We start from the raw sequence: 18,739 nt of genomic DNA, 5'->3' as shown, positions 1-18,739 counted from the left end.
GTTCGTTAACCACTGAATCACAATGGGAACTCCTGGATCAGAATTCTAAGGAGAGTAAATTAAATTATTTACTTACTCCCCATAACACACCTGTGGACATGTAGCAGATACTCAACAAATGTTCAGTAAGTGAGGGCTGTCATTAAAACTTTAAAATATGAAAGTAAACGTGAATTTAGATAACGGAGTGCAATGGAATTGAGGAATACCTTTAGGTTTAGAACTTCTTAGTGTTCTTCCTCTGTTTTCCAATTTATCTGTTGTTCTTCCACTGGCTATCTTTTGGATTCCCTTCTCCCCAGCTGTGTCCGGACTGCCATCTGGATGTAATTTCTGAGCCTTTACATTCAGTCTTGCAACGTTCAGCATCTTTAAGGAACGGCACATGGTATTCATCTTCTGTCTCACTGGAGTACGAGGGACACCTCCTACCAAAACGACAACATGGGGAAAAATAAATAAATAAATTTTACTTCTGTGGAATCAAGAACTACTTTTTTTTTTTTTCTTTTTTTTAATGGCCGCACCTGCAGCATATGGAAGTTCCCAGGCTAGGGGTTGAATTGGAGCTTCAGCTACTGGCCTACACCACAGCCACAGTAACGCAGAATCCAAGCCACATTTGCAACCTACACCCCAGCTCACCACAACACTGGATCCTTAACTCACTGAGGGAGGCCAGGGATCGAACCCACATCCTCATGGATACTAGTTGTGTTTGTAATCTGCGAAGCCACAACAGAAACTCCAAAAGAGCTCTTCTTTTTTTTTTTTTTTTTTTTGTCTTTTGTCTTTTTGTCTTTTGTTGTTGTTGTTGCTATTTCAGAGCTCTTCTTTTGACTTAAGTTTAGCAACTAAATATCTCAATGTGATTAGATGATTTTTACATCTAATGACAAACAGACTCATGCTGGTGTTACTGATTAGTTACAGAGTTGTGATGAATCTCTTTCGAAAGGCAAGTTATCAGTCTACATCTAGAGCTACCTTTCCCCACCCTTTGATACAGTAACTTGTTCCTGGAAACTAATACTAAGGAAATCACTCAAAGTCTAAGTTATACACATGATGTATATTATAATATTTATAATGGCAAAAACTGAAAATAATCTATATGTTCAACAACATAAGAAATTTGCAGAGTTCCCGTTGTGGCTTAGCAGGTTAAGAACACAACTAGTATCCATGAGGATGCGAGTTTAATCCCTGGCCGCATTCAGTGGGTTAAGGATCCGGCGTTGACGTGAGCTGTGGTATAGGTCAGACTCGGCTCAGATTCCACGTTGCTGTGGCTGTGGCATAGGCCGATGGGCATAGGCCGGTGGCTGTGGCTCTGCTTCAACCCCTAACCTGGGAATTTCTGTATGCCACAAGTGTGGCCCTAACAAAAAGGAAAAAATAAAAAAGAAAAGAAAGAAATCTGAAAATTTTGTTAAGCAATGAGATAGAATCGTAACCAAAAATATCAAGGTAGCAGATAAACAAAATGGCATACAAAATTATTTAAATTTCTGTTATAACTAAAAATGGAAATAGTTTATTCATTTAGAAGACAGGATTGTGAGTGATTTTAAATCACTATTGAACTAGTGTAATTATCTTTTTTATATTTTTAAAAATATTTTTCTTTTCCTTTTTTGGTATCCCTATGGTATATGGAATTCTTGAGCCAAGGATCAGATCCAAGCCACAGTTTCTTTTTTTTCTTTTTTGCTTTTTAGGGCCTTACCCACAGCAAATGGAAGTTCCAAACTAGGGGTCGAATTGAAGCTACAGCTGCCAGCCTATGCCACAGCCACAGCAAATGCAGGATCTGAGCCATGCCTGCAACCTACATCACAGCTCACAGCAACGCTGGATCCTTAATCCACTGATCAAGGCCAGCATTGAACCCGTGTCCTCATGGATCCTAGTCAGGTTCATTAACAACTGAGCCACAAAGGGAACTCTCCCCCACCTTTTTTTTTTTTTTTTTTTTTTTGTAATTATTTTCAAATTTGAAATATAAGAACTTGACCTTCTTTACTCAGTTACCCCTTCAACTTCATTTTAGGGAATATCAATCTTTTAAAACATATAGTGCCAAAAAAGACTTAAGAAACAGCCTTTCTATGTGCTTACTTTTCTTTCTGCTGTCTTCCTGATTGTATCCAGTGGATTCCTCACGAGACTTTCCCTGGTAGAACTCAGAGAGGCAACGTGTCAATTCACTTTCAGTTTTGGAAGACTCTTCCTTATTAGACGAGGCAGCCTGTAGTAACCTGTGAATCAGTCAAGATATCTAGTATAAAGAAGAAATTCAGATTTGCCAAAATGAAAACAAACAAAACAACAAAACTCATTATCCTTTTAAAAGCTAATAAAAGGATGTCCCCAGAAGATGCCTTCAAAGTACTTTTTCTCAGGAGGGAATATGTCTCTCTTCTCATTTATGATTTTTACAAATTCAGTGGCAAATTCTACCCATTCTCAAAACCATTAATGTATTAATACACACAGTACTGACTTTTATTAATAAGAGTCTTCATGTCCTAGAGTACATGTTTAATTATGGCAGCTAGTTTACTCCTGGGCTTTCACCGTAGGTTTTTACCCTATATCCAGACATTAAAGCAGAAGATGATGTGAAGCACCTGAATGACTTCTGAATAATGATTTCATACTCTATCAACTAATTTGGGATTGATGAAAAGGGAAGAAGTAGGGCGGGGAGATGATTAAGTCATTAAATGCTTTTCCTCCTAGAGCTACAAATCAGTCACTGAGGAAGTAACTAAAATAGCACAACTTTCAAAATGTATTATTGCTATTTCATTATCTTCCATTATTTGATAGCATCTGACTTAGGAGAAAGTTATGGTCCCATTAGTTGAATCCATTCATACAACCAGCAGGTCTGAAGCACACTAATTCTCCCTAAGGGTGCCACTATTTCCTTTAACAGTAAGGACAGTTTATTTTTCCCTATTAATTTGCCAAATCAGCATCAGATTTTTTTTTTAATGAAATGAAGCATCATAAACACAGAGAAAGCTTTACCCAATCTCCTCCTATCCCTTCCAGAAGTATTCCCAGATTTATTTACAGAGACATACATAGGTAACAAAACCAACATAAATTGCTATTTCATGTTGTATAATTTTCGTAAAATTTACACCACCATACTTTGGTAATCTTGTTTGCACGCAGCACATTTTTCACATGCATATAAATAGCTCTAGTTTATTCCATTTTATTAATCTATGTATAATATTCTGTTGTATAGTTAATCCATCATTATATAGTTGTATCCATTATATTTAAACACTATATAAGCTTATCCATTTTTCCTGTTGAGGGTCTGCTAGTTCTTTTTACTTTTTACTATTATGGGAAATGAACATTCTAGTATAGCTCTCCTTGTGTTCATGCAAAAATTTCTTCAATGCAGACACCTGGAAGTAGAATTGCTAAGGGTCAAGTATGTGAGGTTTCTGCTTTACTAGGAATATTATCCTCTAAGACGGCTGTAGCAATTTATACTTCTATCATCTAAAGTGTTCTTGGGAGTTCCCGTCGTGGCTCAGTGGTTAACAAACCCAACTAGCATCCATGAGGACACAGGTTGAATCCCTGGCCTCACTCAGTGGGTTAAGGATCTGGCATTGCATGTGAGCTCTGGTGTAGGTCACAGACGTGGCTCAGATCCTGTGTTGCTGTGGCTGTGGTGTAGGCCAGCGGCCACAGCTCCGATTAGACCCCTAGCCTGGGAACCTCCATAAGCTGCTGAATCGGCCCTAAGAAGACAAAAAGACAAAAATAAAAGTAAAAAAAATAAGGTGTTCTCATCTTCCCACATTCTATTGTTAGATTTACTAATTTCTGACAAACTAATAGGTACAAAAGAGAATCATGTAGGTTTTTCATTGTTGTGGTTTTTGTTTCTATTTGCCTCAGTCAAGTGTCTAAGTTACCACTCTGCTGAATCTTGTCATATGAATTGCTTGTTCACATTTTTCACATGATTTTCTATTGGATTACTTGTCTTTTTCTTTTTTAGGAGCTCTGTTCTAATTTGGATACTAGTCCTTGGCTGATTTTATGGATTTAAGCTACTCAAGTCTGCGACTAGTCTTGTTCATCATAGACATTTTAAAATTCATTATAAAATTCATTATAGTCATACATTTTCCTTCACAGTTTTTAATTTTTTAGGTCTCATTTGAGAAATTCATCCTTAGGCTAATCTCCTCCTGTGTTTCTTCTTATACATTTTAAAATTTTTACTTTTCACATTTGTTTTTTTAGTTTATTTGGAATTTATCATTATATATGCTGTGAAGTGGAAATCTAATTTGTCTTTTTTCTTCTGAATAGCCAATTGCACACATTTATTGAAGAGTCTATTTTTCCTGCTATTCTACTCCACTTGTCTATTTGTTGATCCTGCACTGTAACTACACTGCATTGTTTACCAGAGCTTTATGGTAAATGTTGCCATCTCATAAGGGAGGTCCACCTGGCTTTGTTCTTAAGTCTTTTAAAGCTGTATCATGTCCATGAATCAGAAGCATTATTATTAGGATGTCCATCTTCCCAAATTGAACTGCAGACTTGATATACTCTCAATCAAAAATCCTAGCAGGTTGTATGTGTGAATTTACATGAAAATGCAAAGAATCTAAAATAGCTAAAGCAATTCTGGGGAAAAAAAAGTTAGGAGGACTACCTGATTTCACTACTCATGATAATGTAATATTAACATAATTTCTAGACTAGACTCTTTTCTAGAAATAGATCTGAACATTGATTTTGACAAAGGTGTCACAGTGATTCAATGAGAAAAAGTTTGTCTTAAATAGTGTTGGAACATCTGGGTATCTCTAAGGAAAAAATAAACCTTAACATCACTTAATATTTTGAAATTGTCATGTTTCACATTTCCAATATTATTTATTTAATGATGCCTCAAGATAATCTATAGCAAGATTGAGATATTTTTATATTTGGCTTCTCAAAGAATCTTTTCTTTCTATTGGTTTCTATTCATTTTTTTCTCATATTTTTATTACCTTTTTAAAATTTTCAGATTTATTATCATGTTATTTCTTCTATTGAACTCAGATAATTGGTTTTTAATTTTTCTTCTTTAAAAGATATTTTAAGTCTAAGTTTTCCTATAAGTATAAATTTAGCTGCATTTTAAAGTTTGCTGGTTTTCATTTTTATTGAGATTTTAATGTTAAATATTTTCCAACATCTATAACATAAAAGAGTATTTTATCTTTGTAATTAACTTTCCAATTTTTTTTTTTTTTTCTGTCTTTTTAGGGCTGCACCAGTGGCATATGGAGGTTCCCAGGCTAGGGGTTAAATCGGAAATGCAGCTGCTGACCTACACCACAGTCACAGCAAAGCAGGATCCGAGCTGCATTTGTGACCTACACCACAACTAACGGGCAACACCAGATCCTTAACCCACTGAGTAAGGCCAGGGATCGAACCAGAGTCCTCATGGATACTAGTCAGCTTCATTACTGCTGACCCACGATGGGAACTCCCAAAATTTTTAATTCTGGTAAAATACACAATATAAATTTGTCATCTTAATCACTTAGGTATATAGTTTGATGGTATTAAGCATATTCATAATATGCTACTATCATCTCCATCCATCTCCATAATTCTTTTTTTTTGTCTTTTCTATGGCCACACCCACAGCATATGGAGATTCCCAGGCTAGGGGTCTAATAGGAGCTGTAGCTGCTGGCCTACGCCAGAACAACAGCAACGTGGGATCCGAGCCACATCTGTGACCTACACCACAGCTCTCGGCAACGCTGGATCCTTAACCCACTGAGCAAGGCCAGGGATTGAACCCGCAACCTCATGGTCCCTAGTTGGATTCGTTAACCACTGAGCCATGACGGGAACTCCAAGAATTCTTTTCATCTTGTAAAACTGAAACTCTATATCCTTAAACAATATTTTCCATTTGTAATTAGTTTTTAATATTATTGGACAATAGTCAGAAAATGTGGTCTGCTAAAAACAATAACAAATCCACATGCAGATAACTGAGAGCTGATTTCAATAACCAATACCCAGAGAAATAAATGTTTTACCAAAATGATTCCATCAAATTTGAACTGGCACCGCTTAAGTTAGAGCAAGGAAACCACTTCTCCACAATAGTCGAACTCCAGGGAGTGGTGCGGCCAAGCTCCTGCTGGGCCCATTCTGGAACAGGTGGAGCTGTGGGAAGAAAGAAGCAGAGAAAAATCGAAGAGGAAAAGAGGCATTAGAACCAAAGCCGAGAATTCCAAGTACTTGCTTCTCCCTTAGACTGACTGTGTTCCTCCAGAGGACAGACAAAGCGACATCACTAACAACTTTCCTTCAACTGCACCATCAAACCCATCAGGCCTATACTGTCTATGAAAAATGCTACTCCAAAAATGTGCAAACATGGGCTTCCTCAAAGTTCTGCAAACACACTAGACACAAGCCCTGGCACCATCTGTTGCCTCTACAAGGTTCTCTATCATTTCCTTCAAAGTCTTTGCTCAGACATTACTTTTTCAACAAGGCCTGTTGAAACCTGCAACCCTCCCACTCCTTAACGCTCCCCACTCCCTTTTCTCTGCTTTGTCATTACACACTTAACTCTCAAATATACTATATATAATTCCCTTAGTTTATGGTCTTGCCTCCCCTGACTAGAAAAAGTTCTTTGTTTTCATGAAGCTTGTCTATAGTATTCCCTGAAGTACTCCTAACACCTGGAACAGAGCCTTACACACAGTAGGCACTCAATAAATCTACTGAGTAAATGTGCATGGAAGAAATAAGGTTTGTATCATATCGGTATCCACGCAACAAAGTGGAAGGTAGACAGAATGCTAACAGTTTTACAAGCAGTCTTTATCAAACACATTAAAAACCAGGCTTCCTCCGACACCTTTATTTCAAACTCGTTTCACAGAGCCTTTGGCCTCCTCAGAAGTGTTTCAGGATTACTATAAATAATGATTTCAACTGCCAGAAATATTATAGTCTAGTTTTACCTGTTTTATAACAGATACTGGGTTCTACTAAAAGTATATTGAAAAAAGTATTATGATGCTAGAAAAGATGGTAAACCACCGACTAGAGTATGGTAGTTATTGGTTCAGAAGCTTACCAGAGGTAGCAGGATCTTCAAGTGAATGGTGAATCTGATTCAACACACCATCCATAACTTCGGAAAGAAGGGAAGCTGAATCCTGGGGTCTCTCTGCCAGCACTGTTTGGACAAAGTGTCTTTGAAATTCAGTCTCCTTGGCGTGGAACACAGTGAGAACTGTTGCACTGGCAGAGAAGGGTGAAATAACTCCAGTGATGGGAGGCCAGCCTTCGCCAGGGTCTACACTGGCAACCTACAAAGGAAGTTCTAATTAGTTGAGAATATTGGCGACATGTCTAAAAAAGCAAATAGTTTAGTGAAAGACTACATAGTTTCGTCCAATGATTAATATAAAAGAGAAAACTGGAAAAGATAGTCTTGATAGGTATTAGTGCTAGAAGTGAACTTAATGATCCTATAATCCTAATCCATCAATTTACAAATAAGAAGAGCCCTGAGGTTACCAGGAATATTTACTAAGCACTAGTTATGTACTTATTACATAACTCAGTGAATCCTCATAACCACTTGAAGGAAAAACAGATTATTCCCATCTTACAGAGGAGGAACTGAGGTTGAGAAATAAGCAACCTGTTATTAAGAGACAGAAGTATATGAATCTGAAACCCATGCTTTCAACCAGGAAGTAGTTCCACCACTTAAGGGATTTATTCAGAGCACAGGGTGGGCAGCAGAGCTAAGACTTAATCCAGGTCACCTGATTCCCTGACCCCAGTGCTCTTTCTGTCGGAACACACAACTCTTAGAACATCTAGGGAGCTCCTGATGTGGCACAGCAGAAATGAATCCAACTAGTATCCATGAGGATTTGGGTTTGATCCCTGGCCTCGCTCAGTGGGTCAGGGATCTGGTGAGCCGTGGTATAGGTCCCAGACGTGGCTTTGGTGTAGGGCGGCAGCTGTAGCTCCAATTGGACTACTAGCCTGGAAACCTCCATACACTGCAGGTGTAGCTCTTAAAAAAAAACAAAAAAACAAAAAAAAACCCACCAGATGACTACCCAGTTTTTTGGTGGAATGTTTCACAATGGAGTCTAGAAGATAGAGACCTTCTGAGTTTACAAAGGCAAAAGATCAAGTGAGGAATGGAATTTACTGGTAGTTTAAAAATTACCATCACCTTTAAATCAAATCTAGGTATGTATTCCTTTTCAGAAGACATTTTTAATTTTGTATCACTATTGGACACTATTATATCTAATTTAGGGGTTTAAAAAATAAAATGTTTGTATGATGTAAAAGTGATAAACACATAATAGAATATTTAAAAATAATGAGAAACTACGCATCACTTCACTAATATAATCATTCCATTGGGCCCACTGCCTTTTTGCTTTGTAACTATAATTTAGCTTAACTAGATTCAAAGTACACAAATTTTATAAATTGTTTTCTTCGCTAATGAGCATTGTTATGACGCCATAACATTTGCAAAAACATCATGTTTCACTGAGACTCTATTATATAGGGCAATCCTTGACATTTCATAAAAGTTCTTATTTCACTTTACTAGTGTGTTATCAGACCAGAATAACTTACCACATGGTGGATACCTACCAGATGTAACTCTTCAGCAGCCAGCCTGTTTACCAGCTGCTGAAATAACATCCTTTGAGTTGATCTGTTCCCCTCCAGACTTTGTAGCATCCAGCTATCAGTGCTCAAAGGACCACTTGTTGGGAGGGACCACTTGGTCACCGTGCCTTTTAGGAAAATTCGGACTGGTTTCTGAAAATGTCTCTGATACATGGCCAAGGGCTCTAGCATAACTGTCCATGTTTCCTGAGTCTCTTTGCCTGTTAGAAATAAAGAATGTTGAAATTCCAGTATAAGAAATAGTTCCTAGGAGTTCCTGTCGTGGCTCAGTGGTTAACAAATCCGACTAGGAACCATGAGGTTTCAGGTTCGATCCCTGGCCTCGATCAGTGGGTTAAGGATCTGGAGTTGCTATGAGCTGTGGTGTAGGTTGCAGACGTGGCTCGGATCCTGCGTCACTGTGGCTCTGGCATAGGCTGGTGGCCACAGCTCCAATTAGACCCCTAGCCCGGGAACCTCCATATGCCGAGAGTATGGCCCTAGAAAAGACAAAAAAAAAAAAAAGAAAGAAAAAGAAAAAAAGAAATAGTTCCTACAAAGAGATTTAATAGTAAGTATAAGAAAAAAATTAGATTGATAGTTGAGGTACTAATACTGTCACTTAGTTCAACTTCAACTCTCGTTCTACTGCCAACAGGCTACCATAGTAAGTTCGTTTAGTTCTATAGGAAAAGCTATATATGACTGGAGTTATAAGGGTAGGCCTTGATGTTAGAATTTCTCAGTTGCTGTGATTTAGAAATAATTATTCAAGCAACATACATGCACGCGCACACACACATAAAACCCACTGCTTCTTAATCCATAAAATACAGTGCATCTTATTTTTTGAGGTTAAATTCTAAAGACCATGTAAGACAAAACTGCCTAAATAAAACTACTCTTACAGTTTCCTTAAACTGTCCATAATGTATAATACTTTTATGTTTGTAAAGTATTATTTGTGTGACTATATAGTGATTCAGAAATTAGATTCACCAGATAGCAAATCATATGATAAAGCAAATTTATGAAAATTCCAACATGCTGGCTCTTCCTGATAACAAGCACCATTTTCAGCTTCAACTGACTAATTTGTTATTTCTTCCCTGAGCCAATCATTGATTTACTACAGTCTCAACTTATCAATCTCTTCTATGAGGCAGTGAAACTTTACCACTGATTTGTTTGGGCACCTATACAATATTATCCTTCCCTGCAAAAAGATTAGGAAACTCTTTCAAATCATTCACTCCTTTTTACCTGGGCTTGCAATTGTATCAGACTTCAGTCCCTTCTGTGGTAACTTCAGTTTTTCTTATCTTTTAATTACAAGCATTAATGGAGTGCCTAAGCTGCTGGAGATTCTAAAGACAACCATGGGCCTACCTTGAAGAAATGAATGAAACTGAGACCAACACTGCCCCGGCCCCATACCATTTGCTTACCTTCAACAGGGAGAAATAATGTTCCTTCCATCCGTGGAAATGAGGCTTCATACTCATGAGAGTTATAGAGCAAGCAGTTTAAAGTGGAATCAGTTGGTAGAGTTGAAATCCAGGAAGAGAGGCGAGGTTCCCTAAACAGCTTGCTTTCGCTCCCCAGCGGCATTCCCCCAGTCTTAGTAAAATCCTGGCTGAAAGTTTCAAATGGCAAGACCGTTCCTCCTACATGGCGGAGCAGTTCACATACTGTCCAATACCCAACATGGTCTGGGGATTCCCACAACTAAAATAAAAATTACAAAGAATCACAGGTTGTGATAAATTAGGCGTTCCCAAAGCTGAGGGAAATCAGGAGAAAGTAAAGTTAATACATACATCAAGGGATCAAAGTACACAATGTTTTTGTTGAACCAAATACAAATAATGGCCAGCATCCCATTACTTTAGAGCCTTTGAAGAGCTGCTATACAATTTAATGCCTTCAAAAATGCATCTATTTAGTGAAAACAGCACTTCAATTCTATTTTCTGTCAAGGAACAGAAGTGATGCAAATCCCTAGGGATAAATCATAAAATGTTAGAAGGAATACAAAACCACCACACATTAAAAATAATTGTGTCGGAGTTCCCGTCATGGTGCAGTGGAAACGAATCTGACTAGGAACCATGAAGTTTCAGGTTCGATCCCTGGCCTCACTCAGTGGGTTAAGGATCCGGCATTGCTGTGAGCTGTGGTGTAGGTCGCAGATGCAGCTTGGATCTGGCGTTGCTGTGGCTGTGGTGTAGGCTGGCAGCTATAGCTCTGATTCGACCTCTAGCCTGGGAACCTCCATATGCTGCTGGTATGGCCCTATAAGGACAAAAGACACAAAAAATAAATAAAAAATAAAAATAATTGTGTCCTCCACAACACAACACAGGCCAGGTGTCATGGGAGCGAGGCAGGAGCACCTCCCTTAGAGGGTGATCATCAATGACTCACCCACCCCACCCACACCCACAGGTCTGTGTGGAGACCTTCACTGTTTTCACTAAAGCCTGGACTCCTACCGTATTACCTACAGAGTCTGTGCTCTGTCTCTAATCTTTCCTCCTTTGTTTTAAGAAGTATTCTTCTCAACCACAAACCTGTGCTTCTGCTGTAAAAATTCTCAAGAGCTTCCCACTGCTCTACAGCATGACCACAATAAAGCCCTTTACAACCCAGCCCTAAACAACCTTTCCCAACACAGCATCGTTCCCTCAGCCACCTCTACCTTCCAGGCGCACTGAACTGTTTGCTGTTTCTTGAACATGCACATTTCATAATGCTTCCCTGTTTTTGCTGGTTCTGTTTGCTGCATCTTCCCCTTCCATCTTCACCAACTGGATGCTTATACTTCATCATCTAGCTCAAACCTGCTGTCTCTGTAAAAGCCACTCCTCACTCCTTCACACACTGCTGACTCTTCATCCAACCTTCTTTCAACAAAATTTTATTGAGCAACCTTTATGTGCCATGGAGATAGGCTGGGACCTGACACCCTTTACGGCAGTGCTTGCACCTGGACAAGTGTTTCCTCAAGCAACAGAACACAAAGAAACTATAAGGGACTGAACATAACTGCACACAGTAGGGGCAATTATGAACAATAAGATACAAAAAGGCCACAAGCCAACTGCCACTTCTGAGGTGCTAAGAGCAAAGGCAGGGAACGGTACACAGCACCACCAAAGGATCAGATCACTGAAGCTACGCCTCCAGTCCAACCCACTAAACTGCTCCTACCCTTACCCCATTTAAGGAACCAGCTCACCCCATCTCAGGGAGTGAGGAAGGACACCTGTTTCTTATTCTTGCTCCCTCAGCCCAGGTCCCAGTAAAGCCTTGCCTGAGTTTCTCATCTGCCCTCATCACTTTCTACTGATTCTAATCAGTAGAAAGGACCCAGGTCAGTAACACCATGAACTAGCAAGACAGTCTCTGTCTTCTATGATCTTAAAGGGTGGGGTGAATAAAACAGCAAGAACGTGAAATATTTAACTCATAATCAAAACATACTGTGACAATATTCAGATACTATGGAAACACGAAAGAACACCTACCCTAGAATACATTTTCATGCTGGCTTGCCTACTCCACATGCAAGTTAACTATACACCATAAATTGCTATGCGAATGTGAAAAATCAGAACTAGGAGTTTCTGCTGTTGAACAGTGGGTTAAGAATCTGACTAGTAGCCACAAGGATGCAGGTTTGATCCCTGGCCTCACTCAGATCCAGCGTTGCCGTGAGCTGTGGTGTAGGTCGCAGACGGGGCTTGGATCTGGTGTTGCCGTGGCTGTGGTGTAGACCGGCAGCTACAACTAGCCTGGGAATTTCTACACGCCACACATGCAGTCCTAAAAACAAAAAAGAAAAGAATCCCACTGCAGATGAAGTTCGATCCCCAGCCTGGAACAGTGGGTTAAAAGGATCTGGCATTGCCACAGCTGCAGCTCAGATTCAATCCCTGGCCCCGGAGCTTCCATATGCCGCAGGTGTGGCCATAAAATAAAAATTTTAAAAATATGTATCAGAACTAGAAGGATCTTCTAGGTCATCTCCAAACTTTCCATTATATAAAGCTCAAAGAGGGCATAAGGGTGCCCAAGTTCATAGTAAGGTAATGCTAGTCCAGTCCAACAATCCAGGACTCTCTTGGATAGTGCTTTTAAAATGAAGATTGTGGCGTTCCCATCGTGGCTAAGTGGTTAACCAACCTGGCTAGCATCCACGAGGACACAGGTTCTATCCCTGACCTTGCTCAGTGGGTTAAGGATCTCGTGCTGCCATGAGCTGTGGTAAGGTCACAGAGGTGGCTCGGATCTGGCGTTGCTGTGGCTGTGGTGTAGGCCAGCAGCTACAACTCTGATTTGAACCCTAGCCTGGGAACCAGTGCGGCCCTAAAAAACAAGTAACTAAATAAATAAAAAATAAAATGAGGATTGTGACATTGATGGACCTGGATGGACCCTTTGACAAATCAATTGAGTGGTTTAAGATCTGTGTTAAAGAAAAAAAATAGGAAAGAAAATATCTGAGCATAACAGAAAATATCTGTTTTACAGTACATTGTTTGTAATGAAGACAAACAATGTACTGTAAAACTTGCTTCAGTTATGCCCTGTTTGCTTCAGTTTGGAAAATGCTGTGCTAGATTAATCAATTAGTATTTGACGTGACCATCCATGTGTCCACACCTGCACTCACTGCTATGGGGAGAATGATAAGCTACTTCAAGCATCAGAGATCCCAATAAGAATTTTCTGCCAAAGGGAAACAAAAAACTCACTGAAATTATTTCAGCCAGAGGACCAGCCAGGAAAAAAAAAAAAAAAAAATTGCTTAGCAAATGAAAAGTAAAACTTTAAGAGGAGCTGAAAAGGACATTAGTTTTGGTTAAAAATATATGCACACTGGAGTTTTCTTGTGGTGCTGAAGGTAATGATACGGCATTGTCACTGCAGCAGCTCGGGTCTCTGTGGAGGCACGGGTTCCATCCCTGGCCCAGAGAACTTCCACATGTCTCAGGCATGGCCAAAAAATAAAAAATTAAAAAAAATATATGCACATGATTAAAAAAACCCACAACAAATATATTGGCTACATTTTTCATTTTTATGCATATTATAGGATAAGTGACAAGTCTTAGTAATAGTTTCAAATTTAGGGATTTATAAATGTCCACAAGACTACAAGATCCAGGACAGCAGAGGCCAGATCTGCCTGGTTCAAGGGTAGAGCACCTGGTACCCAGCATACCTCTAAGTTTATTCAACAACAGGTATGTGTTGAGAAATCAGAGGCATGAAATTTAAAAGGTGGAAGGGGTTCCCTATGCTCTTTCTATTCTTTATCTTTGCAAGAGTTCTATGTGCTTGCCCCCCTCCCCTGTCTGTTTCTCCCAGTTCTATGTTCTAGACTAAGAGCTTCATTAGGCAGACCCTGAAATTTCTCTTTTCCTCTCTCTACCCTCATAGTGAGAGGTCCCCAAGGACAGAGCCAAGTCTTCCTTTCACCTCCACAGTACGGCTAGGCAGAGGCTTTTGAACTGGAAAAGATGGATATCCACCAAAAAAAAAAAAATTCCAAAAAAGCTTCAGATTGTCAGAGGGGTTTGTTGTTATGGGAAACAACAAAACAGATATAAGATGCCTCAGAGGAGACCCATTTCCTCAGATGATGAAATGTGAGAACTAAAAGAAACTTTAAAAAGACTCTGTCAACTTACTTATTTTAATGCCATTCTGAAAAGAGAAAAACAATCTTCAAGCCCTATCTGCTAGGACTTATTTCTAGCATATATATATATATATATATATATTTTTTTTTTTTTTTGCTTTTTAGGGCCACACCTGCAGCATATGGAAGTTCCCAGGCTAGGGTTCTAATCAGAGCTGCAGCTGCCGGCCTACACCACAGCAACACCAGATCTGAGCATGTCTGCAACCTACACTACAGTTCATGGCAACACCAGATCCCTAAGCCACTAATCGAGGCCAAGGATCAAACTCGAGTTCTCATGGATAGATACTAGTCAGATTCGTTACCACTGAGCCACAATAGTAACACCTCTAGCCAGTATTTGATATGATACAATTCCAGAATAAATTCCTTGACATGATTTAATATCAGTTATCCTAAATTAAGCACTTAAATGTTGTGTATTGTGCCCAGCACCGGACTTGCTGCCTTAACAAAGTTTTAGGATTCCATTTTCTCCATCAAAGTTTACCATCCCTTAAATACTTGTCTTTTCCTTTTCTTTGACAAGACACTGCTGCCTAATTTTTCATTTGCTAGCCCTTCTTAGGCTTTTTATGTAAAATTTGGAAATTTTAACACACTATACCACATCATTTGTTTTATGTACCTGCTTATTTGTAACTTGATAATTTAACCCACTCCTAGATGCAAGTGTATCTTTCACCTGGTTAAGCCACTCTCCCAACAATTACAACGAAATCCGAATTTATTACCTTGCCCTACAGAGAGGCCTCTGACTTCCTCTCCTATTGTGCTCGTCCCTGCTTACTAGGTTTCAGCATTCCGTTTTTTTGTTTTGCTTTTCAGGGCCGCACCCTCAGCGTATGGAGGTTCCCAGGCTAGGGGTCTAACTGGAGCTGTAGCTGCCGGTCTACACCACAGTCACAGCAACACCAGATCCAAGCCGCATCTGCAACCTACACCACAGCTTGCAGAAATGCCATATCCTTAACCCACTGAGGGGCTAGGGATCGAACCCGCCGCCTCATGGTTACTAGACGGATGTTTCCACTGCACCACAGTGGGAACTCCAGCACTCTGTTTTGTTTCCAAAACAAACGGGGCTCATTTCCAGCTCAAATCTTTACACAAAAAAGACGCTCTTCTCTTTGCCTCGAATGTTCTTTCCCAACCTTCCATGTTCCTCCTCCTTCACCATTCAATTCTCTGCTCCAAAAGCCCTTCCCAGACTACCACCCTAGGTACAACTGCTTTCCCTTCTAACTCCTCTGCCCCTCCCCAGGCTCCTTACCCAGCTTTATTTTCTTCAAAGCATTATTTGACATCCTATCCTCACCTGTTTAATATGTTAATCATACTATTTAACAAATCTTCCCCCAGAAGGTAAACTCCACCTAGTTCACCACAACCTCAGCAGCTCAAACTACATAGGAGGTACTCAAAGCAGTGGCTCCTCAGGTGAGCGATGACAAAGGGAAGCGACAGGAAGAAAATAGTGAAGGTAAAAATATATCCCAATCACAGCATTTAACTGGAGCAGGGGCTCCACTGCCTCTACAAAAACCCAAATTGGCCATATAGTAAGTGTGTAAGAATCTGTTCGTTTTGGTCAACAAATATTTACTCAACACCTATAACGACCAATACACATCTGCAAGAGATAGAGAGATGTGTGTGCCTGCCTCTGAGGTTATTCTTGGAGGAAATGGAAAACCAGAGATTGCGCAATTGGAACATGTAACGGAGAAAGGGTAAGTGCCACAAAAGTGTATAGAAATTCAGAAGTTGAGACTGAGTAGCTGTCATGTGGGCAAGGCCTTAAGAATGAGTGTGGGAGAGTTCCCTTTGTGGCTCAGAGGGTTAAGAACCTGACTAGTATCCATAACGATGCCGGTTTGATTCCTGGCCTCACTCAGTGGGTTAAGGATCCCGTGGTGCCGTGGGCTGTGGTGTAGGTTGGAGATGCTGCTCAGATCCGGCGTAAGCCAGCAGCTGCAGCTCCGATTGGACCCCTAGCCTGGGAACTTCCACAGGCTCCAAGTTCGGCCCTAAAAATTTAAGAATGAGTGTGGGAGTTCCCGCTGTGGGGCCAGAGGATTGGTGGTGTCTTGGGGGCACTGGGATGCAAGTTCGATCTTTGGCCCGGCAACGTGGATTAAGGATCCTGCATTTCCGCAGCTGCGGCTTAGGCTGGAATCTGATCCCTCACCTGGAAACTCCATAAGCCGCGAGGCGGCCAAAAAAAAAAAAAAAAAAAAAAAGACTGTGATTTAAACTGGCACGAAAGCTTGAGCGCTGGCATTTCAGGCGACTGATAAGACAAACAAGGTGTTCGAGACCTGCTGGCCAACTAGACCACGCTTCAACAGGCTGGAATACACGTCGTGTGTAGGAGAAATTAAGCCTGGGAAGGCAGGTAGGGCCGAAATTGTGAAGGACCACAAACGCTTCAATCCAGTAGGTACAGAGGACCTTCCCACCTCGCTGTGATGCCTGTCCCTGTTTGTCTGTGTCCCCGGGACTTGCCTTCTGGAGGGACACCTGTGGGTCTCCTCCCGGGTCTACAGGCTGCCAAGTTCGGGTTCCCCAGAACCAGCGCGTCACCCTTCCACCTTACCTTAGACCACTCGGTGGTATCCACCCAGTACAAGGTGATTTTCCGGGCGATCATGACCTCCTGGACTCTCCTGGGCAGCAACTTATCCATCACCTGCTTCGGAGAGGGCGGCAGGCGCTGGGCCTGGGCCTCGCACCCGGCCACGAACTGCAGCAGCTCCCTCTGCGAGTGCGGACAGGGGCCCAGGAGGAAGACTGCGTTCACAAAGCTCCCGAGCGCCGACGCCGCCTCCTTAGCCTCGCCCTCCACGTCCAGCAGTCTTCGCCTGCTGCTGCGCAGGATCGGCTTCGTGGGCGACGTGATCTCGGGCCGGTCCCACTGATAGTCTAGCAGCGTCTCCATCAGGGCGCTGTGTGTGTGGGTGGCGCGCGGAGCTGGGCCTGGCAGGTGGGCGCCGCGGGCGCCATCCCCGAGCCTGGCCTCCAGCTCCTCCTCGAAGTCCTCCCACGAGCGGACGCCCAGCTCGCGGAAGTCCGACACGCGAGAAGGCCGGCTCCGCGCCCCCTGAGAGTCAAAGAACCTGAAGGCCCAGCGGACCCTGGCCAGGCCGAACCGGCAACTCAGGTAGGTGAGGAGGCGCAGGGCGGCCCGCCGCACCGGGCTTTCCCCAGCGGCGCCGCCCGCGGTGTCCAGCAGCAGCATGACGTTGTGACAGCAGGCCATGTCGGCCGCGCGGCCGCCTCAGGCTTACCTCCGGGACTCTTGCTTCAGGGAACCAGCGCCATTCTCTGCTGCTCGCAGGTCCCCAGTCGAAAGGCTCCCGCGCTCTCCAAGGGCTGCTACCATTGGTGGAGCTACCTCCAAAGGTCAACTTCTATTGGTCGCTCGCCTTACGTAAGTTACGTGAGCTACTTCCATCCTTGGCGCAGATTGGAGGAGCGTTGGTGAAGAACGCTGCTTAATTGGTGGAGGGTGAGACTGTGGGCGGGACGCTGTGTTCCGGGAGAAATGTAACGTTCATTGGCCTGGGCCTCCGTTTTAAAATTTAAAGAGGTGGTGCTTGCGGCCTGTACCTTTAAGTTTCCCTTTTGTGAGGGCCGACGGCGTCCGTGCAATGGTGCTGAGAAATGTTTACTAAGACCTTAAAAAAAAAAAAAAAAAAAAAAAAAGGCTTGAATTGAACTGCTTAAAGCCACTCTAAAGTTTCCATCTTGTGGAATCCAATGGTGAAGACTTAACATTTTCTGTAATTTCAGAAATAATTATTAAACGTTTACTCCCTTTGCCTCAGGAGCTTTTAGGCATTTCTCTGAACAAAGTAATCGGAGAGCAGGATAAAAGTTTAACTTGAGAAAAATAAAAAACAACTTGGGAATGATTAAATGATGTATGGTACCCCTCCCAAGAGGAACATCACGTAGGTTTTTAAAGTAATGTTTTTATACGTAATGTTAGGTGGAAAAAGACTGCAAACACAGCACAATGCAGTGAGATCCCCAAATATACTGTGTGTGTGCTTATTTTTTATTATTTTTTCTTTTTTTTCAGTGGCCGAACCTGTGGCATATGGAAGTTCCCCAGTCAGGGGTGGAGCCACAGCCACCATAGTTACATTGTGAGCCGCAAGGGAAGTCCTGTATATGTTTTTTTATTTTTGCTTTTCATGGCCTCATATGGAAGTTCCCAGGCTACGTGTCCAGTCAGAGCTACAGCCGCTGGCCTACGCCACAGCAACGCCAGATCCAAGC

At 41.6% G+C, this 18,739-nt stretch overlaps 1 protein-coding gene across 1 annotated transcript in view; it reads right to left on the bottom strand.

Annotated features, from left to right (window-relative positions):
* TICRR (TOPBP1 interacting checkpoint and replication regulator) overlaps positions 1 to 18,092 on the bottom strand; it is a 57,303-nt gene extending 39,211 nt beyond the window's left edge. The window contains exons 1-7 of the mRNA XM_021098959.1: positions 17,052 to 18,092; positions 10,188 to 10,467; positions 8,722 to 8,960; positions 7,163 to 7,397; positions 6,105 to 6,234; positions 2,122 to 2,261; positions 210 to 428 (exon numbers count right to left, since the gene is read on the bottom strand). Of these exons, the coding sequence (XP_020954618.1) occupies positions 210 to 428; positions 2,122 to 2,261; positions 6,105 to 6,234; positions 7,163 to 7,397; positions 8,722 to 8,960; positions 10,188 to 10,467; positions 17,052 to 17,714 (1,906 nt within the window). The 5' untranslated portion in view covers positions 17,715 to 18,092. The remainder of the gene's footprint in view (positions 1 to 209; positions 429 to 2,121; positions 2,262 to 6,104; positions 6,235 to 7,162; positions 7,398 to 8,721; positions 8,961 to 10,187; positions 10,468 to 17,051) is intronic.

The sequence above is a fragment of the Sus scrofa genome, chromosome 7 (assembly GCF_000003025.6).
Source record: "Sus scrofa isolate TJ Tabasco breed Duroc chromosome 7, Sscrofa11.1, whole genome shotgun sequence".
NCBI lineage: Eukaryota > Metazoa > Chordata > Mammalia > Artiodactyla > Suidae > Sus > Sus scrofa.
This window is presented reverse-complemented; position numbering and strand designations above follow the sequence as displayed.